This window comes from Lepidochelys olivacea (genome assembly GCF_965140295.1).
Source record: "Lepidochelys olivacea isolate rLepOli2 genome assembly, chromosome: 22".
Taxonomy (NCBI): domain Eukaryota; kingdom Metazoa; phylum Chordata; order Testudines; family Cheloniidae; genus Lepidochelys; species Lepidochelys olivacea.
In genome coordinates, this window is record NC_140432.1 from 14,395,047 (window position 1) to 14,421,293 (window position 26,247).

The 26,247-nt window shown below is 47.1% G+C and overlaps 1 protein-coding gene across 4 annotated transcripts in view; it reads right to left on the bottom strand.

The window, feature by feature from the left end:
- The window catches only part of GRIK4 (glutamate ionotropic receptor kainate type subunit 4), a 303,965-nt gene that overhangs the window by 65,928 nt on the left and 211,790 nt on the right, over positions 1–26,247 (bottom strand). For all 4 annotated transcript variants that reach the window (XM_084611846.1, XM_084611848.1, XM_084611845.1 and 1 more), the window contains 2 exons: positions 23,568–23,621; positions 2,675–2,836 (listed from right to left, as the gene is read on the bottom strand). In XM_084611846.1, coding sequence (XP_084467972.1) covers positions 2,675–2,836; positions 23,568–23,621 — 216 coding nt within the window. The remainder of the gene's footprint in view (positions 1–2,674; positions 2,837–23,567; positions 23,622–26,247) is intronic.

Below are 26,247 nucleotides of genomic sequence, written 5' to 3' on the forward strand. Positions count from 1 at the left end.
TGGATTTCATTCAATGAAATAAACACTTAATTACAAACATCTGTTTTTGCCTAAATTCTAATTACCTAATCTAGCCATCTGTAATTTTAATGATTTTCTCTGATTTCTTTTCCTTGCAATGTGATTAATGAGACTGGCATTTGAAGAAGTAGCTTCCCCCGCCCTTCCTTAGACTCTTTCCCATCTCTAGCAAGAAAGCCCAGGGATCTCAGTTTACACTTCACCTCCTGTTGAGTCCGGATGTTGAACTCCTTTCTTTACACAATCCCAGGAGCCTTCAGCTCCCTTACGCTACAGGGGTAAATCCCCAAATCCCTACGTAGACAGAGACTTTCCCAAAAACAGACCTGTCGGACGTTAACTGCAGTAGGTGTTTAAAACGACAAAGACAGAGGCCAATTCATTGTGCCATGATAATGCTCATAGTGGGCAGAAGGGGAGAAAATAAGCACGGTGCTTCTGACTTATGTCATCCTAACAGCTCCTCTGTACCTGCCCTGCCAGATATCTGGCAGGGTTTAGTTCTTATCCCTGGGAGGCCACATGGCTCAGGAATGAAGAATGATGCTCAGAGACCAGGGTGATGGGGGAACACGCACAGGGAGAACCTCTAAACAGGACAGTTAGGGTGCTCTTGTGGTTAAGACTCTGGGACTCAGGAGACCAAGGTTCAACTCCTGACTCTGCCACAGCTGTGGGGGAGGTCATTCAGTAACACTGAGGTTGTGTTGCCTCGTAGCTAGAGCATTGGACTGACACTTTTAGGAGACCTGGATTCTATTCCTGGCTCTGCTACTGGGTCACCCTGTGCCTCAGATTTCCCATCTGTAAAATGGGGATAAAGATACTGACCTCCTTGGTAAAGTGTTTTGAGATGAGAAGAGCTAGATATTATTACTTGATCTCTCTGTGTTTCATTTCCCCATCTGCAAAATGGGAACAATAATCCTTCTTTTCTTCCATCCTTTCCCCTCGACTACTTAGATTGAGAGGTCTTTGGGACAGGGGCTGTCTCTTGCTAGGTGTATATACAGTGCCTAGCACAATGGGACTCTGCCCTCAGTTGGGGCCTGAATATGCTACAATAATAAACTGTAATAATAGTGAGGTCGGTAATAGCCGAAAATCATAACCATCTGATGGGGGGAGGGAGGGGGGGGGAATGTGCCTTAAACTGGTAAGTTTCACCCCCGTCCCTGCTGGATGGGAGACCACACCGTGATTAACTGACATCAGGGCTAGCTTTCTCAGTGGAGAGGATTAGGATCAAATGTGCCAGGGCAGCTGAAATCCCTTACCAGATCAGGAGGAAGCCTGCCCGGCTACCGAACCCGTTCTGTGCAGGAATTGAGCATCCAGCTGTATTAATATGACAGCAATGGAGGCTTTAGACAGAGGCTCCCAATCCAGCACCATTCACGACCCCGAAATACACTGAGAACTCTAAGGGGGGAGCTTCCTGGCTTTTTCATCTGAAGAGCTTTTCTGCTCATTCAGGGCCAACTGGAGAGAAGAGACCAGGATTATATTTTTCCCCTTCAGCACGTGGGTTTCTAGGGGTTATTTTTTGTTTGATTGTCTTATTTGAAAAGCTTTATTTTTAATGCATCTCAACGGCCCTGCAGCTGTCGCCCAAGCAGGCGGCTTCCAGGGAGAGATTGCATCAAGATTTGGCAAACTAGGCAGTGAGTTCGCTGCAGCCACCTGGGCTCAAGGGGTGGGAAGAGGATGTCAGGGAGGAGCTGGCTAGAACACCAAAGAGCAGTGCCTTGGTAGTAGTCGGGTGTGAACCAGGGCTGGCAGTTTGTGTCAAGCAAATGCAAAGTAGAGAGAACTCCTCATTTGCTCACGTAAGGTCAATTTGCAGCGAGAATAGTGGGACTTTCAGGAACGCTGGGGCTGCCTCAGGAAATCGAGGGAATTTTTTATTTCATTTGTCAGCACATATGTTGTTTGGTCATTGGCTTTTTCTCTTCCCTCCACAATCTGGCAAAGCTTCCAGTCTTGTGGGGCAGATTTCAGCCGTGATTTCAGAGAAATTTGCAGCAGCATCAGGAGACACTGACATATGCAAGGTAGCACAGTCCAGGCCTAACCCCTTCGGCTTTTAGCTAAGCCCTGTGAGGCCTCCTACCTGAACATCCTAGATTATCCAGGTTTTGTCTCCCAGCCCCTCTCCAACGGCTCTAATGGCATCTGCCAAATAGAGCTCCTTTAGCACTGGCGAGATTGAAGGGTCTCACCTTGCTACTCTCCAGAACTAGAGGCTCTCTCATAAGTCACAGCAGGTTACCCCAAGGCTGCACCCACCTCCTTTACTCACCTATGACGTCCTCCTGGTTCACGTCTGTTTCTTTCTCCTGCCTCTGTGCCCCTGCTCTCCTGATCTTTACTCTTGTCTCCCCTTCTCCCATTTCTGGGACACATACTTTATACAGCCACCAAAAAGCCCCCCTAAAACCCAAGCTTCCTCCTCACTCCAGACACCTTTTAATACCAACCTCAGGGCTTCTCCTCAGCTGAGGGGCTCTTCAGCTAGGTTCCATTCTCAGCTGTCCCCCATTCAGGCCCTCCCTCCCCTCATAGCTTGTCTCCTTTGCCCCAGCCACTTGCTGCCCCATTACAGGTTTCGACTACTGTTCCAAGTGGCACAGTGGGGATTATTTTTACTTACTGCCGGCCCAGTAAAGGGAGCGTGATCACAGTTCTCCTGCCACGACTGGTTGAGGCTCTGGACAAACTCTTGGAAGAAAGCATGCAACTGGTTGAAGGTGGAAAATCCCACGATGTTAACCCGGTCATCCAGAAAGCTGTCCAGCTGCTGGAGCGAGAACTCCTAAAGCATCCCAGCAAACAGAAAAAAGCATTAGGAGACAGCGGCAGGTACTTCAAAGGCTCACAATGTGAATGAAGGGAGGGATGGCTCTGAAAGACAGCTGGAAGGACTTGCAGATGGGCTTTACCACCTCTACATCGACAGTTCAAATCCGCCAGGCCCAGGCAATAGGTAACCAAAAGTCAGCGACATACGATGGATGTTAATTGGCTGTGACGTGAAGGAGGGTGGATTCCTTTCTTAAGCTCTTAATGGGCACATGAGCTACGCCCACCCCCACAAGTGGCCACCTGTGCAAAGACGCCAAAGACTAGGTGGGTTTTGGCACCTCCTTTCTCATTCCCTTGTGGTGGGCGCTCCGGAGAGGAGCTGAAGCCCACTGGCAAGAGGGAAGCTTGTGTAGGGCCGGGGAAGGATGAAGCCACATTCCCAGCAGCGGTGCTTAAGTAAAGCACAGCGATCTCATGCCCGAGAAGCACAGTTAAAACAATGTCAAACTGAGTGCTGAAAAGAGAAGTGCCGTGCCCAGCTGGGCCACGGGGGTGCCATTCTGTGTGGCCCCCATCTGGCACAGCAGCATCACCCCCCACACAGTAAGAGAACCAGTGCGACGTGAGGGCTAGTGAGGTTGAGACTGGAGTCTTTCAACTGAACGGGTTAACTGTTAGGACAGTCAGAGAGAAGCCCGATCCAAAGGGGTTGGAGTTCTGTACGGGGAGGGGAGCCCAGCTCAAGGAGGCACCAGGCCCTTGCAACAAAGTTTTCTCTCCCTGCAAATGTCTCTGTTCCTGTATATTCCTCCCAAACCCCCGTGGCATTCAGAGTGCAGCATGAGACCTGCCACCACCCAGGCAAAAGTATCTTTCTGCAGACAAATAAAGACCGTCAGCATCCAGGCCTGTCACTCTGGCACATTTAGTGCTACATCCACTCCAACGATGGCTCCCCTCATTCCACAAACTGCTTTGATGGAGAGATGCAGTCCTGGACCAGCCCTCCTTGCTAATCCCCTCCACGGCTTGCTTCTCCAAAAGGCCCAAGGGATCGCTGCGCTTTTCAAACAGAAAGAGGAGCCCAAGCAACAGAACGGCTCCAGTCCCTGGACAGATCTGTGACCGTGCTCAGTTTCCAGGCTGCAGCACTCATCTGGGAATCACAAGCGTTCCCTGCTACGGCTGAGAGCTCCAGCCAGGTACAGTGCAAGGTATACAGTTGTCCATCCAAACTGAGGGAGGATTTCCAGCCCTTCTGGGGTGGCAGACCATGGTGGCCCTTGTCTAGATAGGATCTCATGCTATTTCATTACCTCCCGTTTCTAGCCTCTGCAATAACCATTAACTGGGCTCTGGCCCAGGGTGCAGATACTGCTGAGTTGACCCCCATGGACCATTGCTGCCACTTTCCAGATAGGCAATTTCAGGGCGTTTGCCCAATGTTACAAATGGGACTTTCATTTAAACATAAAACCAGTCCCACTGCACAGGGCCAGCCTGGATTGTCTCCACCTGCCAGTCAGAGGGAATTTGCTCAAAGCCCTACTTCTTGAAGCTCACGGGAATTGGTTGGGCAGGAGGGTGAGACCCAAGGCCCTTGGCCCTTGTGATACTGGGCAGAGGGTAAGATGGGAGTATGGCAGGTGATCTTGCAATTAGAGCCAGAGACTGGGAGTCAAAAAGCTTCTGGTGTATTCCTAGCTCTGCTACCGACTTGCTGGATGACCTTAGTCAATACACTTTACCTCTCTCTGTGCCTCAGTTTCCCCATCTGTAAAAGGGGAAAATACCACCTCACAGAACTTGTGACGCTTTATTGATGAAAGCCCACTGGGATCCTCAGACGGAAGTTACTAGAGAACTTTTTTACTTAGATTGTCAGCTCTTTAGGGGCAGGGAACATCTTTTTGCTCTGTGTTTGTACAGCACCTAGCACAATGGGGTCCTGGTCCATGACTGGGGCACTTAGGTGCTCCAGCTATACTAACAACACAAAACAATAAAGGCAAAGCAGTAAAGCTTTATTCCATTGATACCCACATGGGAACCAGTGGTGCCAGAAAAATGTGGGGGAGTTCTTAGTTCTCCTTGGGAAATACTGGTGCCTTCTTTCTTTCTTTCTTTTTGCTAATTGCTAAAAGGTAGCTAGAAGGCAGTGGTTACAGGTTTGGAAGCTGCCAGATACCCTTTCCCTCCCATCACTAATACAAATTCCCTCTTGCTTTGTGGAATAGGAATTTTCAGCCAGTCTTGCCCTTTGTGCGCGTGCGCACATGGGAAAGGTATGTCACTGCGTCAAAGAGGTAGAATTACAAGGCTCCTCCGGCACGGTGAACTCCTAGGAGGATGAGAGTTAATACAAGATTCAGTGTCTTTTGGACTCAAATGCATGAACGTTAGGTAACATGAAATTGCCTGTGAACTATTGATGCATTTGACTGATATTACCATCCTGCCTCCCTGACAGGTTATCCATTTACTCACTGCACCTCTGTCAACCTGCAGAACAAGGGCAGATGGCTAATGAGAGTCAGGGCCTGAGGAGATTCTGTATGCAGATGGTATAGCCAGCAGCATGCCAACCCCCTCAGAAAACAACACCCTCTCCACAGCTGGAGCCATGGGCAGGACGGCAAAATGTTTGGGGCACAATGGACCCAATCCTGAGAGGTGCCCTTAGTGCTTGCTGGCTTTGTTGTGTTGGTGGGGAAACTGAGGCACGTGTTCCCAGCACCGGCAGATCTCCAGCTGAAGCCAATGGGAGCTACAGGTGCTCAGGACTCATGAAAATCAGCTCCTTTAAGATGTCTTAGGATGGACCTACAAAAAACGGAAGGGTCCAAAAATCAGCAGATTTAAAAAAAAACAAAACTGGCCGTTGCGACGTTGATTTGAGGGTGTTCAGCACCTTGCAGAATTGGTCCCCTAGTAATACTAATAGCCAGCTTTTATCTAGCACTTTTCATCTGTAGATCCCAAGCCACTCTGTAAAGGAAGTCAGCATCATTATCCCCCCTTTTACAGACAGGGAAACTGAGGTACACAAAGGTGACGTGACTTGTCCAAGGTCACCCAGCAGGCCAGTGGCAGAGAATTGAAGCCAGATCCCCTGAACATCAAGTCAGTGCTCTATCCACTAGGCCCCACGGCCTCCTTTGCTGACTAGCCCGTAGGCGCCTGCTGACAAAACAGAGACACAAATTCGCTCCAATTAATGTTAACAAAAGACTTTTCCAGCTCAAATTACATTGACACTTTTCACTACATGGCTCTCTCTCTCTTTTTCTAGGCTAACCCCCAGCTGTTAAAAAAAAAAAAAAAAAAAAAAGGTCTCTATTTATCCATCACATTCAGAAGGCACCCATCACCGTGGTATCTGGGCACCAAATGGCCTGTACATAAAACCAATGCAGATGCCAGCCCAGCCACCCTGCATCCCCCTGGCCCCACCTCCAACCCCAGCCACCTCTCAGAAAGGTTTTTCTGCAGCTGTTCTCATGGAAATTCTGTGCACCCAGGTCACAAACACGTAAATGAACCGAGAGGTGACTGTAGAATGAGATGTGGATTAAACAGTCCCTGGAGGAGATGCTTCATTTGGAATGGGATAAAAGGGATTTGGCGAGGCCAGAGGAGCAGTGGAGGGCACAGAGGTGACAGCGCCTGACTGATTTAGAAGCCGCCCGTTCAGCCTCCGTCCCTTAGTTATTTTTTTCTTACATGGTCACTGACGCCGCTTGACATTTTCAGAGCCACGTTTTCCAAACAAAAGCTCATTTGCAATTCAAGGCCTGTGCTGCCCAGCTGATTTCCAGAGCTTGAAGACCCATCGCTCAGCTCCACTCGAGCTACCGCCAGCCAAAGGGAAGGTGTGGATTTTCAATGACTAGCTGCGTCTGGAGCGGTTCAGCGCTGTTGCATTCGGCGCGCCGGTGCAAGGCAAATGGGAGTACGGGGGAGGCTGCTCTTAGAGACGCTGCTGGCTAGGTTCTTATATGGCCCCGTTCACCACAGCACCTCAGGTGCCTGACTGGATTTAGCCTAACGAGAGGTAGGGAATTATTATCCCCATTTTAGAAGTGGAGAACTGAGTGCTTACATGGTTTGCCAATGGTCGGGTAGGGAGTCTGGAGAAGAGCCAGGATTTGAACCCACATCCACCAACAACCCTTAAGATCTACCTCAACTTGCTACATAGAGGTAAAAGGTGATAATGCTACAGAAGGCATCTACACTACAGAAAATGTCAAAGTTAGGTCAGGGTTAGCTAACCCTAATATCACCTCAACTACTTGTCTTATCTATGGTGCTTATATGGCTCCTATTACAATAATATCTGAGCACCTCAGAAACTTTACTGCATTTATCCTCACAAAATGCCTGGGAGGTAGGGCCATGCTGTTATCCTCGCTGCACATATGGGAAACTGAGGCACTGAGAGGCAAAGTGACTTGCCCACAGCCACCCAAGAAGTTTGTGGCAGAGCACAGAACTGAAGCTGGGTCTTGCAGGTCCCAGCCTAGCACCCTAACTGCTGGACCATCCATCCTCTCTTTGGACTTCCCAATCCCCGCTCGACCGCTGCTGAACCATCTGAAGGCCAGGGCTAACATATCGGTGTCAGTATAATATGAGGTTACATACTATGCTATCGTCATACATCATGTTCTATATTTTGAGTAGGCCCAACCAATGCCCGGGATCAGAACTCCAAACCTGCATGGAAAGTTTGGAACAGAAATTTGCACCTGGAACCCACCTCTCCGTAGGATGCAGCTATGGGCTAGCCACTTTCCGGGGCAGGGGGAGGATGCAATTCACTCCCAGCACTACTCTGCTTCTTAGCAGCGAATCGGAAGGATCATTGAGGTGCACACAGGATGTTACTGGTTTGCTGCCACACCCTGCCTTCCCTTTCCTCCTCTCTTTTAGTCACTGGTGCCTTTGTTCTCTCCTGTCTGCGCTGAGGGCCTGTGCTTTTGCAGGTTGGAAGACTGCATGTCATGTAATAGCTCCCAAGAGCAAGGAGTGCTGAGAGACAAATTCGTACCTGTCAGTAAATTCTATTTAGTGGGCTACTCCAAGCCCTGAAGCCTGCCATTCCAGCCTTCTCAGCCTCCTTTTCTGCGCTGCCTCTCATTGATTGATCACCGTGGCCAGAGACAGGTCATTTGTCCTTCACAGCAAACTCTGTACTCCCCATACCTCTCTCGGGACAAGAACTCACACACCAAGGCTTTCATAATCACGTGCACTCATACAAGAGATGCTTTTCATCATCTGGCTACCAGATGAACCCACAAGCAGGTGCAAAATGACAGGCAGGTAAATACACTCATGCAAGTTACTCATGCACCCACACTGACCAGGACATAAACAAGATACCTTTCACAGATAGGTTTCTCCCAGTAATAAAATAAAATTTTTTAAAAAAATCTGTACTTTGCATTTCCATCGTACCTTCCTTTGCAAGATCTCAAAGAGCTACACTATCTCTCTTGCACTGAGCCTCAAAAGCAACCCTGGGATGTGGCTAAGTATTGGTGTTATCCTTATCTTACTCGGAGGGAAACTGATGCACGGAGACGCCAAGGCCAAAAATGTCAAGTGTCCACTCTTTTTTTAGGCACTCGATTCAAGGCTCCTTGGGTTAGATTTTCAAAGGTGTTGAGCACCCACAATGGCCGCTCGCTTCATGGGACTGGGAAAGAGGGAAGGGTGTTGGAGGTCAGAAAATCAGGCCTGGAATGTCTGAAGTTGGGCACCCAAAATGGATGGAACCTTCTGAAAATTGAGGCCTTACGAGTGAATTGCTCGGTGCATCTGTAGCCAAGTCAGGGACGAGAACTCGGGTCTCCTGATTTCCAGTCCATGGCTTCACCCACAAAACGTGTACAGTTAAACAATGACACTTAGCAATTATATGGCACACTCTGTTTTCAAAGCGCTAGGCACCCATTCACTAATGGAATAGAAAGGGAGACAGCACTGGGAGACAGCACTGCAGGAATTATTACAGGAGACAGCACTCAAGTCATGCCTGGGTTTCTGTTCTTCATGCAGTGCTTGGCCTGCATTCTCAAACCTAACCCTTTAGCTCATCCGGAGAAGCTGCCTAATAAAAACAGCACAGCCGGCCACTGTAAGTCACAATCTCAGCGTGGGGAGCTTGAACTTGATGGCTGTGAATTATGAGCTTGAGATTTACGGAACACATTCTCCAGTCGGTGGGAAGATAAACCCATCCCCAGGTTTCAGCATCTTGCTCCACACAAGTCCCTGACTCGCACACAGTGATTAAGGGCCTGATCTGAACTGGGGCTAAGCACCCACAATCCTCACTGCTTTCAGCCCATGCTGGGGACATGGCCGCTGCACTACTTGGATTGAAGCCTTATTTAAAACTCTGCTCCCAACTTGCTCGGTCTGTCCATTCTCTTTCTATAATAAAATAGCAGAAATGTACTGCCCTCACATTGTCTCTTTCAGCAGTCTCTCTCAAAGCACTTTGTTAATTCACTAAGTTCCGCTTTCACCCCGACCAGGTGGCGGTGGAATAATGACCGCTTTACAGATGAGGAAATCGAGGCACAGAGTTGCTAAAGAGCCAATCCCGCTTCAATTGAAATAATGGAAAAACTCCCGTTGAAGTCAGTGGAGGCAGGAATATGGCCTAAGACCATAATCCATTGCTGTTCAGCAATGCTCTTAAAGCAGGGACTTAGCTTTAAGTGTGATGGCCAGGGCTTGCACTGGGGGCCCTCAGAGCTAAAAGCAAAAGCTAAAGAGCCTGGCTCTATAGCTGGGCAGCGTAACAATCCCTATCCTCTGCGGCACGGCAAAGAGGGGGAACTCTAACACACACTTACCAGTAGACCACACAAACAAATACTTAAATCCCATTGAAACCAATGAGGCTCAATTCATAACACTAGTCACTCCAATTCCAAGGACCCCATTGACAATCACAGCTTGTACTAATGGGTCTTCACATGGCTCCAGAGAGCAATTTGGGAAGAACAATATTTACTGCGCTGACCATAGAGCCATTTCCCTGCTTGATTTAAGTGAACTGCACTTTGTTTCTATGCGTGGCGCTCTGCTGCCAGCTGCCCAACGGGTTCTTAAAGTCATGGACACCTACCCTTATGGCATGGTGCCATGCAATATGATCAGACTCAAAGGTTGACTTAGAAATATTTTTCTTGCGCAGATTTTGTTTCTGAGCATCTCTGAAAGGTTCCATCTGCCCTCCATGCTTACAGTTGCCAGAGCTTAATTTTGAATACAGAATTTGTTTTTCTAGATGAGTCTCAGGCATATGAATGACATTACCCGTCCCTCTCTGTTGGACACAAATCAACTGAGCTGCCATTCCAACCGAACCAGCTTTTGCTAAGACTTCTACGTTGGACACCCGGTCCTTCCATTTGATACCCAGCAGTTGTCATAGGCGTCTCTAATGGAAACTGTCAAGCTCTTTAACGTGCCATTGATAAATGGTCCATCTTTCACACCCGGAGAGCAATGTTGTGAGGACAACAGCATTATACACTTGGATTTTTGTCTGTAGATTGTACACTTGAATTTTTGTCCGTGTTGCTTCCAGATCATGTGCGGTGCTGGCTTTCTGAATTCACACATCCACTTCGTGACTGTTTGTCGCTTCATTCTTTAACATGCTGCCGAGGTAAGTGAGCGGTTTGGCGGCTTTGAACACGGTACCTTCTGAGGGTATTGCTGGATCTTCGTAAAGTTGCTGAGGAACTGGGTGATACATAGCCTCAATTTCTGTTCAGCTGATGGTAAGGCCAAAGTTACGAGCTGCCATAGCAAAGCGGTTTGTGAGATCTTGTAGTGCTGTTTCAGAGTGTGCCACAAGGCACAGCCATGGGTGTAGAGCAGTTCCTGGATCAATACTTCAATCACCTTGCTATTCGCATGCAGTTTAGAGAGATTAAAGAACTAGACAGTGCGAAAGCATAGAAAGATGCCGTTTAAAGAACCATGGAGGGCTCTTCCTTTAGCATCACAGTGAAGACTAAACAAAAAAGGTTAGGAGCGAGGCAAATCTTTGCTTCACCCCAAACATGATTGGAAATGGGTCTGTTAAATCACCAATGAGACTTAAACACGTGGGTAAATGCTTTACTGAATTGGAGCCTAACGTCCAGAGACTCAAAGGAATTTAGGCTCCTACCTTCCTTAGAAATCAACGGAAGGTAGGAGCCTAACTATCTTTGGGGTTCTGGCCCTAAATGACTTGTGCATGTTCCCAATGGCAGAGCCAAGGATGGAGCAAGAAAGTCAATTTCAGGTCTTCTCTAGCCACTACACACACTGCCTCAGTGTACCACTGATCAAGATTGATCACGGTCTTGGGATTTTTCTTTGACCAATTCCTGTCTAAGTTATGCATCCCCTCCTTACCACAAGTTCCATGTGCAATGGGTTATCACGAACAGTGAGAGGGAGCAGTGAGCAGTGCTTAGGTGGTTGGACCAAGAGTCAGGACACCTGGATTCTGTTCCCAGCCTGGGCTGTGCGACTTTGATCAAATCACCTCTACTCTCTCTGTTGCCCAATTTGCCCAATACTCACCTAGCTCACAGGTGAGTTGAGAGACTTAATTAATATTTACAAAGAGGTTCAAGAGTCTCGGTTGAAAGGCATTAGGCAAGAGTATTATTGGTATTATAATAACCCGACGATAGGTACACGTATTTTAAACTCAAGGCTCAGAAGCCTTGGGATTTATCTGCACTGTCACTCTGTTGATCTCACATCAGTGATTGGCTTCTGGTAATTGCTTATCTCTTAACGCTGAGAAGGACAGTTTGCTATTGTTAGTTTCTGTGTGTCAGCTATTGAGTGCCTTCCACTTCTATCAATCTGGCTGGCAATATTGTTCTGCGTCCCCTTTGCGCGCACAGAATCTCGCTCCTTTACGAAATTCTTACCATGTTTTTAACAAACCAGGTCACCCGGGGAAGCAAAGTAACAGGGTCGCCTCTCACCCTGGGAAGAATTGCCAGGGTTTGCTCTTTTTGATTGCAGTGACACGGAGACCTTGACACACGCGTGTGTCTTCCCCTACTGATTACTGCAAGGGCTTCATTGGATTGGTAGCCTCCAAATGGTCCTCAAATGCTGCTGCTGCTGCCAGGGTCTAAGATTAGATTATGGGTAGAGCCTTACCAAGTTCACAGCCATGAAAAACCGTGTTACAGACCGTGAAATCTGGTCTCCCCCTCCACCCCCGCCCACCGGTGAAATCTGCTCTTTTGTGTGCTTTTACCCTACACTATACAGATTTCAAGGGGGAGACCAGCGTTTCTCAAACTGGGGGTCCTGACCCAAAAGGGAGTTGCAGGGGAGGTCACAAGGTTATTTTAGGGGGATCATGGTGTTGCCACCCTTGCTTCTGCGCTGCTGCCTTCGGAGCTGGGCGCGTGGAGAGCGGCGGCTGCTGACTGCGGGCCCAGCTCTGCAGGCAGCAGCGCAGAGGTGAGGGTGGCAGCACCAGCCCAGGCCATCCTGACTTCTGCGCTGCTGATGGCAGCGGCTCTGCCTTCAGCGCTGGGCTCTCAGCCAGCAGCCGCCGCTCCCCAGCTCTGAAGGCAGAGCCGCCGCCAGCAGCAGCGCAGAAGTAAGGGTAGCAGTCCCGCAACCCCCCCCTACAATAACCTTGTGACCCCCCCCCCACACTCCTTTTTGGGTCAGAGCCCTACAATTATAACACCGTGACATTTCAGATTTAAATAGCTGAAATCATGAAATTTACTGTTTTTAAAATCCTATGACTGTGAAATTGACCAAAATGGACCATGAATTTCATAGGGCCCTAATTATGGGACAGATCCCCAGAAGGCATAAATTAGCCAAATTCCAGTGCCTTCAGTGGAATCACTCTGATCTACCCCAGCTGGGGATCTGTCTCATTGACTTCAGTGGAGCTAGGCTGATTTCCTCCAGCTGGGGATCTGCCCTGTGGGGCCAGAACATACTCACCTCTTTCTTTTTGTCTTTCTGTTTGTGTATGTGGGGGAAGGAGTGGGGGCTGGAAGGGTATTTAATAATGGCTCAGATCCTGAATTCCTTACTCCATCTTCATTGAGGCAAAACTCCCATTGATCTCAATAGCAGTTTTGCCCAAGTAAAAGCCAAGTAAGGACCTCGGGATTTGGTCTAACAATTTACACTTTGAAGTTACATAGCAGTTTTTATGCAAGGATCTGAAGGTACTTTACCAACATAGGGCCAGATCCTCAGCTAGTGTAAACTGGAATACCTTTATTGACTTCAGTGATGATTTACACCAGCTGAAGTTAATGAAGTGGGGAAATTTCCATTATTAGTATTCCCATTTTAGTGCAAGCGGATGGACTTGATTACTTCTTGAGGTCCCTTCCAGTCCTATGTTTCTGTGATTCTATGCCCCTCTGTAGCAGGGTGTGCTCACCACCGCGGTGCCTCCTGCTGGTTGCTCCAGGAATTAGCTCTGTCCAGCTCTGGAGCGTCCTCTGCAGGTGGTGTCTCACCCGTTGTCTGCTCTGCTGTTTGTCTTGACCACCGGGACACCCAATGGCCTGTGATGGGATGTTAGATGGGGTGGGATCTGAGTTACCCAGGAAAGAATTTTCTGTAGTATCTGGCTGATGAATCTTGCCCATATGCTCAGGGTTTAGCTGATCGCCATATTTGGAGTCGGGAAGGAATTTCCCTCCAGGGCAGATTGGAAGAGGCCCTGGAGGTTTTTCGCCTTCCTCTGTAGCATGGGGCACGGGTCACTTGCTGGGGGATTCTCTGCTCCTTGAAGTCTTTAAACTACGATTTGAGGACTTCAATAGCACAGATATAGGTGTGAGGTTTTTTGCAGGAGTGGTGGGTGAAATTCTGCAGCCTGCGTTGTGCAGGAGGTCAGACTAGATTATCATAATGGTCCCTTCTGACCTAAATATCTATGAATCTATGACACGTGTCGCTCTCTGGACCACAGTGTCCTCTTCAGGACACTGCCCTCCAGCAGTACCCGCTACTCCATTCTCACCCCCTTCTGGGGGCGGGGGCAGGGGGTAAAAGCAATCCTTCGGCTTGTCCCTGGCTCAGCGGCCAACCACAACCCAAAGTCTAGCCCCTCACCTCAGGGGCAAGTTGCAGTCTGTATCGGCCACACTCCTCCGCAGCCAGGTGCAGTGTAAGGGCGAGGGGGAGAGAACCCAGGCCTGCTCGTTACTCTGGGTTCTGACCCAGAGACCCTCTTGCGGCAGCCTCTCTCTGCCCTCCTTCTCTCCCCTTGTCTGCCTATCTTCCCTGGGCCACTTTCCCCTTGGCCCTTGTACCTTCTTGACCATTTTTAGCAGGGGCTGCCGCTTGGCAGATAATGGGCCAAAGCTCTCCTCTGCTCTCCTGAGCCTGCCCAGCACTGCTCTGTCCAAGGTGCTACCTCCTTAGCTCAGGAGCCAGTCCTCCTTCCTTACTAGTCAGGGAGAGACTGCTCTCTGCTGCAGCCTTTATATAGGGCTCAGCCTGGCCCTGATTGGCTCCCCACAGGCCCTTGCTGATTGGTTGCCGATCTGCGCAGCCTCTCTAGCCTGTTCCAGCCCTTTTTCTCATGGAGTGGGGCAGATGCCCCACTACACCCTCACTCCACAATCTATGAAAATGAACAAATGGACACACCAGACACCAATGTAATTACACCAGCCTTTTGTGTGTGGCTACGGGTTGATTTTCTGAATGGGACACTTGAATATTGCACAGCTTTGTCCCTTAAGATAGTCAGTCCCTCCTAAACCTGGTGCACCCTTTCCAATGAAAGCAAGTTAGTCCTCTCCTCTGTTAGGTATAACACCAGGAGAAGACCTGCCTTTGGAATTTGATGCTCTCCCCTCTGTGGATTTTGTTGCCTTCAGGGTCCATAAATGCTGAACTGCTGAGCCTGTTAATCATTTCTAAGTTGCTCTAAAAACATATTTAAAAACATATGGTCACTAAAGTGTACAGGATTATGCTAAATGCGTTATGACTTTTTTGAATGGCTCAGTTCGCTTACAATATATTGACCAAGACAATAATGGTACAATAAACCACAAGTAAAAAATCAATTTCACCGGCAGAAGAAAGTCATTTGAATGATGAATTTTCGCTTTTTCCCCTGTGGGTTCATTCAAACATATTGGGTCAACTGAGCATTCTGAGAGTTGTAGTCTTAATGACCTTCAAAAGTAGGGTTTCTTGGGGTCATCACCTTTATTGACAGGTGGATCTCAAAAGTTCCAGAATTTCTAAGCAAAACAGCATCCAAAACTTCCAATCCTTCTCCCAAGTTCATTCAAACACTCCAGACCCCTTGAGACCAAAAGCAAGTCCCTGGTGCAACTCCACTGAATTTAATGGAGTCGCACTCAGATTAATTAGGTCCTTTTGTGTCTGTAGAACTGGGACTTGAAATAGGAGAAGGGGGACTGAGGTTTTTCAAAGTCATTAAGGGATTTAGACACCCTCCCCATTAAAATGAATGGGAGTTGTGTCTAAATCTCTGAGTCAGCCTGGAAATTCCCAACCAGGATCTTTCCATCAGACCCCAAGTCTGGAGAGAAGTGTCTCACTCTGATGGCACCCCGACATTTCTTCTTTGGACTCGGAATGGGGTGTTGTGAGGCCACTGCCAAAATTAAACAAATTTGGGAAAACAAGTTAAAAACTTTTCAAACCTCCACAAAGTTAAGATCAGATTTATTGTACCAGTAAGGGGTACAGAGAGCTTCCTCCATGGGCTGACTCTTCTATAATTGTCCACAAGAAGCTTTCTTACACTCTCCTTGGAGACTGGATTGGAGGCACCAATGATGTGATTGGATAAGCCTCAAGTTCCTCTGCATCCTAAATGATGCTTTGGGCCACTTGCATTTTAACTGAGTTGTCATTCTTAATCCCAATGGGTGAAATTCACCCCAGGGCAGAGTGCCGACCCAAGACCCTAACAAAGGGAAAAGTTTAAATGGTATAAAGGGCCTTGTCTGGACCCTTGGCACCGGAATGAACTCCACCCAAATACACGAATTAGAGATTGCCTCTGCAAAATTCAAATTTGGAAGGATGTTTATATCAATTTGGTTCAGGCCCATCATCTTTTTTATTATTTGTATCACAACAGAGCTAAGTTGCCCCAACCAAGATCAGGGCCCCGTCATGCAAGGCACCGGACAAATGCATAGTAAGATTCAGTCCTCACCCCAAGGAGTTAACAGCCTAAATAGACATGACAGACAAAGAACGGGAGGGGAAACAGAGGCAGTGAGATGTGAAATAACTTGCCCAAAGTCAGATAGCAGGTCAGTGGCAGATCCAGGAATAAAAATCTAGTCTCTTCACTCCCAGTCCAGTACCCTAATTCACCATACCACTTTATGAGCCTTCAGGGGGCAGGCATGAGATAAACGTAAGTGGAGGTAAAGTGATTTACAAACTAAAGCTGAAATTTTTTGAAGTTGTCTACGGGATTTAGACACTAGATGCCCATTCGTTTCTAACTGGGCATCCAAGCCAATTAGGCAGCTTTGACAATCTCACCCTTTATATAGAAGAATCTTTTCCCTTCACTGAAAAAACCCCACAGATTTATGCCAGCTCTGACAATGGAACAAAGCAGCAGTTATCAGGGCACAGCAACAGGACACAATACTGTCAGAGAACAAAACAACATACAAAGAATATACTGTCTGACTCTAGGGACTGCTAAAATTCCTTCATACCTTCCCTCTTGTACTAGTAATTTTAATAGTTTCAATTATTTCCATCTAATCTCCCTGATAAATGTTTTGAAATTTAAATCCAGCCTCGGGTCCATATATATATATAAAGGGCAAAACAACAACAACAAGCTACATGGAATGAGCTACAAAGAATTAATTCCACCACAGGGTTTTGGAGACATCCAAAGCCTCTCGTGATCTGCTCTGGTGGTTTCAAATATTTCTAGGGCTAGGACATGCAATTATTTCCTTGCAATTCATGGTAGCTTATCTGCAATGCTATGCATCGTCCTTATTATTATTATAAATCAAATGCCACCATATCTACATTTCCTCCCCCCCAAATGGTTATCAAGTCAAGTTTCTCTGCCAGAGAAATTTTTTCAATTAGGAGTTTTAGTCGCTATGGACTAGACTGGGACTTGGCCAGCACGTCCACATAAGCGCTCAGGAAGGAGTAAGGCCTCCCTCCCCTATTTGCCCCTGCAAGAGCTACGTGGGTCTGGATGCACACAGATAAATAGGTGCTACGTGCCTGCTTACTTTCTGCTCCTGGAACACGTGGGTGGGGAGTGATGGGGGGGAAGGAGTGGAATTTTATCCCCAGCCCGCCAGCGCAACCAGGTAAGAGACTGGCGTCGGCACCGCTAGCTACAAGAGGGAAGACAAAGGGGGCGTGTGTGTTTGTGTGTCTGAGATGCTGTTGGGACCACTCCCAGGACAATTTCAGAGCAGCAGCCGTGTTAGTCTGTCTCCGCAAAAAGAACAGGAGGACTTGTGGCCCCTTAGAGACGAACCAGTTTATTTGAGCATGAGCTTTCGTGAGCTACAGCTCACTTCATCGGATGAAGCTCACGAAAGCTCATGCTCAAATAAATTGGTTCGTCTCTAAGGGGCCACAAGTCCTCCTGTTCTTTCTCCCAGGACAATGTAGATTACACACCCTCTTAGAGATGCGCCTAAATGCACAGGCTAGCCCTGTATCTTTCAGAAGCGTGGGAGTGTGTGTGGATGTGGGTGTTGTTTGTAAGTATGTGAAGCTGCCATAGGCTCCAGCACCGGGCTTTGGCTCTACTCCCTGTTTTTTCTCTTTTTTACATTTACACGGTCACTTTTCATCCCGGAAGAAATCAAAGTGCTTGGCAAATTTGTACATACGCACAGAGCACCACTGAAATGCAGCCACCTCTGGGTGGATGGTGAAAAACCCAGCAGTGTAGAGCATCTCATGAGCTAGTGAGGAGAGGGGACAATCTGGACAAGGCTACTGGAGAGGACTTCTACTTACAAAAAAGAGTGCTTCCTGAGAGCCTTAATGTTCATGGACCAGCCCAGATGAGTATTTTTAAGGCCGCCCTCCTCCCCCTTGACAAGATAGCTACGGACAATTTAAAATTTCCCCCCCGGCTGGGGTGGGGGACAGAGTGTGGTTCAAAAAGACAGGAATGGGAACAGGAATCAATAGAGACCTAGGTTCCATTCCTGGCACTATCACTGAGCTGCTGTAGGGCCTTGGGTAACTCATTTCCCCTCACTGTGCCTCAGTTTCCCCATCTGGAAAGCAGGGATGACAATACCCTCCTTGGAGATCTATGGATGAAAAGTGCTACACATAAACTCTCTTTCATTAGATTTATTCTGATTCCTGGCCGAGCGTGGGGAAAATGCGGCCAAACTCCTCACGATGACAAAGAAGATGTTTGCCCTGTGGTTCACTAGAGAAAGCCAATAATGAATTCACAGCTACCCATAAGTTATTCTATAGGTATTCACTTCAGAGCCCTTGCATCCAGCCCTCAGCCTATATGTAAATGCACAAAGGGCTGGGAGATCCCTCTGCCGGAGGTTGGCATCTGCTTTCACATACCAAGCTTCCTCCCTGATGAATTGACTAATTAGTAGAGTTTAAGCTCTGTGAATCACTGATCATTATATGTAGCAGCCAACCTCCCCACTCGAGCCGCTCTGTGTAAAAGCCGTCAAGTCCCAGCAACCTGCCTCCATCCAGTGCCCCAGAGGAGAAAAGAAATAATATAGAGGTGCGTAACTGCCCATTGTTCAGGAAGCTCTTGTTGTAATGGTTGCAATGAGCTTAATGCCTGGAGATACACCCTCCAGTTCCTCCTACCTGTGTTTAACTCAGACTCCAACCCCCCCATCCTTTCTCTTACGTCCAACTATTTTCTCCAGTTCCCATTAGTTTCATATCCATGCCTTTAACTACATGTACTGTCAGTCCCTCGTTTGGCAGGTTCTTCCTTCATTTAAACCGTCTTTCCGCCTTCTCTCCCAGAGAGCAGTTCACAGTGATTTTATCTTTTCTATTAGGCAGTGATTGCAAAACCTCAGTGGGTTCATTAGCGGCTTGATAATCCCTCCAGATTTATTAGTTTAAATTGCTCGCTTCCATCTCTCATTCCCATTTAAATATTACTGATTTCCTTAAATATTGCTTCCATCTGCCCAGGTTTCGCCCAGCATCACCCTTCTTCTTAATGATCCCTGTCAAAAATCCAGTCAACTCTATGGAGAGCTGGTCTTTTTAACAAAGTGGAAAAATAAACTGGAGTAAACAGATACTCTTCTTCATTGATCTCAAGCATGGCTCTAGGATTCTCTTCTTTCTAACCTATCGCTCTAAACTGGGTTAGAGAAACTGGCTTCAGTGCAAACTTCAGATCCAGATCAAGAGTCAAAACCTGAACTGCCCCTCATGCAAATTCAGAGGTGTTCTTCATTTTTTGTATTGTGGTAGCCCACAGGAGTTCCAGTCACAGACCAGGACACCATTGTGCTAGGCACTGTATGGACACAGATCATTTATTATTTGTATCATGGTAACATCTACAAGCCCCAATCAAGCATCAGGTCCCAATTGTGCTAGCAGACAATTAACAAAGTCAACAATCTCATCCCGAGAGAGCTACATGATTTAGTTGGGGTTGGTCCTGCTTTGAGCAGAGGGTTGGCCTACATGACCTCCTGAGGTCCCTTCCAACCCTGATATTCTATGATTCTAGGTCACAGGATGTGATAGGTGAATGAGACAGATACACTGGGTGGGGATGATATGCGGGGTTTGATTTAGGCCCATCTCTACTGAATGTTTCCATGGCCCATTGCACACAGCAGGGCTCTCATCAAGAACTGCTTAACACACACAATTTTGGGGTGTAGACTTCCATAACAATAGCTCTGGTAATAATATATTGCACTTTCTCTCAGGGAACCTCAGGGTGCTTTAAGAACACTCATAAATTAAGCCTCACAACACACCCTGTGAGGCAGGAATTATTCTCCCCATTTACAGATGGAGAAACTGAGGCACAGAGCTGTTGAAGAGACGTGCCCAAGATCACACACAAAGTCACTGAAAGAGCTAGGAATAGAAACCCAGGCTTGTGCTCTAACTATTTGGCAACACAGCCTCTGTTAGAAATAGTGAGGATGAGTTTATGTTTAATCGGGTTGCATACTAGTTGTGGGAGAACTAGATCTACTAGGAAATTTGAATCCCTCAGTACAGCATTGGAACAGTATTAGCTTTTGGAACCAGACAGTCTACAATTCCGTAGATTTCACAATGGCCTAAAGAGTTAACTCATGAGAATGGGGAATCCATGGAATCAGCTGAACTAGGTGGGGGGTTTCCCTGGTCCTCTTCATTCTGGCTTGGGTTCCCTACAACCAAGAACTAACTCTGGAACTCAGTCCTCTGAAACCAACTGGATTTGCTGGGATTAAGAATTAATTAGCTTGTTACCCTCCTGCAGTGAGGGCACAGTAGGGCTGATTCACTCCATCCTGGCAGTCTGTAGGATTGACAGACAACCCACAGTGCAACTAGATTTAACATCCAGGCCAACTTGTGGCAACAGGATGAGCCTCTTGGCCGTTCTGTGATTGGAACACAAGTGGGTCATTCTTTTTCACATTCGCCATCCCCTGGCTTCCTGGGACACAGGTTACTTGGAATGACAGCCCACACAGGGATGATACCTGCACACACAATCCAACCCCATTTTTGGTGGGGTCTTGAGGCTCAGGCAGCTCTCAGCCTTGATATAGCAGCAGCCCAACAGGGCCTCCTCTGCCTGGCAATCATATCTAGACTGATGACTGTCTCACAACACCTCCTGCTCCTTACCCATTAGATGGAGCTATAAGAGAAGCAGAGGGCCCCCCTCTTATAGAGCTGGTACTTTACACCCAGTACTGATAACACACTAAGTGATAATCCCAGATCTTGGGAATCAGATGTGCTGATACCAGTTGGCATCAGAAGCAAAATACAATGGTTGTCAGTAGGGACCAGGAACCAAATGATACTGACTGGGATTAAGAGCCAGCCATACTGATGCTCAAGAGCACTGGGAACTAACTGAGCCTGGTGCCCATCAGGCCTAAGAACCAACTGGGGTTGGGGGACTGATAGTTGTTGGGTCTGAGAAACAATTAAAACACCCATCGTTGGGATTGGAGACCAATAGGAATGGTAATTCTTGGAACGGGGACACAATTACATCTGCTTGTTTGGATTGGGAACTAAGGGGAACAGTCAGGAGCCGGGACTACCTCTCACTGCGTGTATGTATAGCACCTAGCAGAATATGGCTCTGATCTTCTTCGAGTCATCTAGGTGTGATGGTACATAAAAGAACGCTCACTGGAAGGAGGAACCCTTGGACTAGAAATCACAATATGGAACCACCACCACCTGAATATAAAGTAACCTGACATTTGAGGATCCTAGCAGCTTGGGCTCTGCACTCAAGATTTATGTTACCAGCTGAGCTCTAGTAGGGCTTCTTTACTACTCACCCAGTTGCCAGTCATTTATATTGGATTAATTAGGACTAGGACCAAATGGACTAGTCCACCGGGGAACAGTATTGACTAAGGTTAGGAACAATGGAGTGGACTCTGAGAATGAACTGGAATTATATTAGCGCAGGGAGGGAGACTGTGTGTGGAATTTTTCTCTTTCTGACGCCTCCTTTCACACTCCAGCTCTTCACACCACTCCCCCCTTGTTCTCAGTGTTGTCACCCATCCGTTTCATTCTCCCTCTCCTACGTTTGGATCACCCTTCCTACACTCTTGGCTCCATCTGTTTCCGTCTGTCTCCCACCCAAATACATAGACACACAGCACGCTTCAGCTCTCGACTTTCCTGGCACTCATGCACCCAGGCATAAATATTCATAGAAATTATAGAATCAGAGAATCATATGGGCTGGAAGGCACCTCCAGTTAATCATCTGGTCCATCCCCCTGTATCAAGGTAGGATAGATTTCATTATCCCTAAATCATCCCTACTTGATAGGTGTCTGGGCTCATCTGAGCTATCCCCCACGTTGCTTGGCAGCTTGTTTTCAAGACCAGCTAGAGGGTAGGGCATTTTAGCCTGGCTTACCCCCTGCATTTACTTAAACCCACCGCCTCTTGTTTAGCACAGTGCATGGGAATCTAGCCACATGATGTCCATTAGTGATAACAGGAGCTGTAAAGCTAAATCCAATCAGCCACGTTACAAAATATACCCTCTCCACCTGTTGCATTCACACAATCCCCTTCTCCTTGTCTCACACATGCACTCAGTCACTCCCCCCTGTAACACACAGACATATGTCTGATATCCCTCTCTGTGTGCAACTGTGCAGCCCTCTCTCTGGCTACTGCAACAGCCTGCTCCCCTTTCGCCCAAGCTAGATGTTCACATGGCGTGAACCGGGGTGGTGATACGGCTCTGGGCTGACTTCTGCCAGTTAAGAATCCAACCCAAATTTGTTACAGAGTATTTCCGCCTCAGGAAAACACGGTTGGTTTGGTTTGGTTTTTTTAGATTCGCCATCTTTTTTTTAGAATTTAATTTCCATCCTTGAGAATCACGGATGGGCCAATGGAAAGTTTCTTTAAGGGATGGTTTAACTTTCAGCTCTGGGTTTACGCTACCAAAGCCTGTGACTGCATTTAAAGCCTGCAGCCTTTACTCACACAAGAAGTCCTTGTTCACGCAAGTAGTCACACTGGTTAAGTAAAAAGAAAAGGAGGACTTGTGGCACCTTAGAGACTAACCAATTTATTTGAGCATGAGCTTTCACGAAAGCTCATGCTCAAATAAATTGGTTAGTCTCTAAGGTGCCACAAGTCCTCCTTTTCTTTTTGCGAATACAGACTAACACGGCTGTTACTCTGAAACTGGTTAAGTAGGTGTTGCAGGATCAGTTGCTTAGAGTCTCATCCAAAGCCCATTGAAATCAGCGCAAAGACTCCCATTATCTTCTAAAAAGAAAAGGAGTACTTGTGGCACCTTAGAGACTAACCAATTTATTTGAGCATGAGCTTTCGTGAGCTACAGCTCACTTCATCAGATGAATCAGATGCATCTGATGAAGTGAGCTGTAGCTCACGAAAGCTCATGCTCAAATAAATTGGTTAGTCTCTAAGGTGCCACAAGTACTCCTTTTCTTTTTGAGAATACAGACTAACACGGCTGTTACTCTGAAACCTGTCATTATCTTCTAAGGCTTTGGATCAGGTCCTTCAAGTAGGGCCTAAGCTGTAAATGATGCTTTTAACGACCCCTAACACCTCTTTATCCCAGCTCATCCAGGGGAGGAGGGATGGTCTTGTGGTTAGAGCCCAGCTTTCCCCATCAGGAAATCAGGTGTCTCTGTTACTGGTTCTAAAGAACCGTACGTCTCAGTGTATGGAGTATGAGAGCCCCCTTAGTGTTTGTGTCTATGGACTGACTGGGCCTGTTTCCTGTTCTACAGAATCGGTGCCACTGGCGGATTAAGCCTTTTTCACTGCACACATGTCAGAGCAAGGTCTTGGTTTAGATCTTGCCAGCTTTATAAATCCTCTTCCACCCCCCTGAGCTTGTGGTTCCACCAAACACCACCAAGACGGAGCAGGGGTGCTGCCATTAACATGACACTACATGCCGGGGAGAGGAGCTGAGGAAGCAGTCTTACCAGATTCGTGAAGATATATGTGTAATAGGCGGACGCCATTCCCAGTTCAGCTGCCTGTGAAGGAGAGGAAAGGAGATTAGGCTGGAGAGTGACAATCTTCCATCTCAGCAACAGTACTGGGGGAGCCGGTATCAGATTTTCACTTTGCACGAAGGACTCTGATGTCCTTTTAAAAGCCATAAAGGGTAGCACCCAGAAGCATAGTTTGGCCTATTAAAGTAAAGACGGGGATCTGCTCTTTCAGAGGTGCTAAGCAGTTGCAGCTCCTGCTGAAGTTAATGGAAGCTGCAGGTTATTATGAAGTTTTACTTCGTTCTATTTCAGTAGTGCCTATCGACCCAAACTGGCCCCATTGTACAAACAAACCACCCAAAGATTCATTGATTTTTTTCAATCCCAGATCATTTTGACCATCTAATTCAACCTCATGCATAATGAAGGACAGAGGATTCCTCCCTACATCTAGCTCTAACCCAGGATTTAGACAATTCATCACCGATGAATAAAGACAAAGGGAACCGGGAAGGAAGACATAACAATCGAAACAGGACCATTTGCATATATTACTAGTAACAATGGTTTTAACAGTCCCCGGTTGCCAGATGACGTGTTGAAGATCAATCCCAGATTGTGGTCTTTACAAGATTCAATTCTAATGTCAGGCCTGGTCTACACACAGATTTGGTACTGGTGTAACTATATTGGCAAGGGAGGTGAGTTTTAAAAAAAATCAATATATTTCTACTGGTACAACCCCTAGTGTAGAAACAGTTATACCAGTATAAAAAAGTGTCTTGTACCAGTACATCATATTTCCCTTCCCATATGGAATAGAATCTTTATTCTGGCATTACTGTATCCATACTAGGTGGGATTGCATGAGGTTAGCTCTATCAGTAGAGTTAAAGCAGTACAATTTGTGTGCATGGACAATCTGTAAGGGAAGGAATAGACAGCAATGTATTGTTGGGTAAAGTAAAGAGACTCTGCTGAAAAATAATTCTGGTGGCAATTTTCATCCTCTCGTATCAGGTGGCTTGGCTCCCCTGTTAGTTTCACTCCTCTTCAGGTTTCAATTAAATCCATTGTTTGTTCTGCACTGTAATGATCCAACCATTGAATATGCTCAGATTTGCAATGTGCAGATCATCCCGAATGATTTTTTGGGAGCTCCTCCACATCCCTTCTTTTATCTGTCCCCCAGCAGGAGGCTGATGGTGTCAGGAAGTGGGGGGATGAAACAGATACAAACGAGGTGGAGCTCCTGGCCTGATTAACCAGCAGTAGGTAAAAAGAAAAGGAGTACTAGTGGCACCTTAGAGACTAACCAATTTATTTGAGCATGAGCTTTCGTGAGCTACAGCTCACTTCATCGGATGCTCACGAAAGCTCATGCTCAAATAAATTGGTTAGTCTCTAAGGTGCCACAAAGTACTCCTTTTCTTTTTGCGAATACAGACTAACACGGCTGTTACTCTGAAACCAGCAGTAGGTAAAGATTCAAAGCAAGGCAGACAATGCTGCTCCCTGCCTTCACCATGGAGGAGTCCTCACTGCTTTTCCCACTCCCCTTTCTCACTCAGATGCCTGTGATCAAAGAAACAGCAATGTAGGGCCGGAAGGGACCTCAAGAGATCATCTAGTGTACCCCGCTGTGCTAAAGCAGGATTAAGTATACCTACACTATTCCTGACATGTGTTTGTTTCATGTGTACTTAAAAACCTCCAGTGACGGGGATTCCACAACCTCCCTGGGAAGCCTATTCCAGAGCTTAAGTCCCCTTAGAATTAGAAAGTTTTCCTACTATCCAATCTAAATCTTCCTTGCTGCAGATCACGCCGATTACATCTGGTCCTACTCTCAGTGGACCTGGAGAACAATTAATCACCATCCCTTTTATAACAGCCCTTCACATATTTGAAGACCATTATTATGTCCCCCTTCAGCCTTCTCTTCTCTAAATGAAACATGCCCAGTTCTTTCAACCTTTCCTCGCAGGTCATGTTTTCTAACCCTCTTATCACTTTTATTGATCTTGATGAACATAACAAATCTGCAGCCTCCACCGATGCACAAACAGCTGGCATGATGCATCCTCTGCAGGGAAAATGAAAAGGAGATTTTCTGGCCTGGTAGCTATTTGCTGGGACCCTTTGCTGATAAGCTGAAAGCTGGAAAATGAAAGACAGAAAGACGGGGGTGGGGGGAAATCAGAGGAACTTTAACACCAACACCACTTAGCACTTATGCCCAATATGTTAGGATAAGAGCCTCAAAACACTCTGGACAACCTCTGCTCCCCTGACACTGACATACCATTGACTTCAGTGGGAGCAGAATTCAGCCAAGGTTGAGTGCTTTAAAAATCCCGCCCCAAGAACTAGGAAGTGCTTTACAGACACTAAGCAGCTAATCTGCACAGACACCTCTGTGACACAGATCAATAGGACACCCTGTCTTTTACAGGTTGGGAAAGGGAGACTGTGAGAACGTAACTTGCCCAAGAACACACAGCAAGTCAGTAGCAGAGAGAAGACTAGATCCTCCGGCAACGTGCTCTGACCACCACCAGACCACAGTGCCTCTCATCTTCTGACTCCTGCACATCACAGTTTTCACTGTCTGGGGAGAGCAGCAATGTCTGCTCTCCCTGTGACCTACTCTGAAATCAGCAAGTGG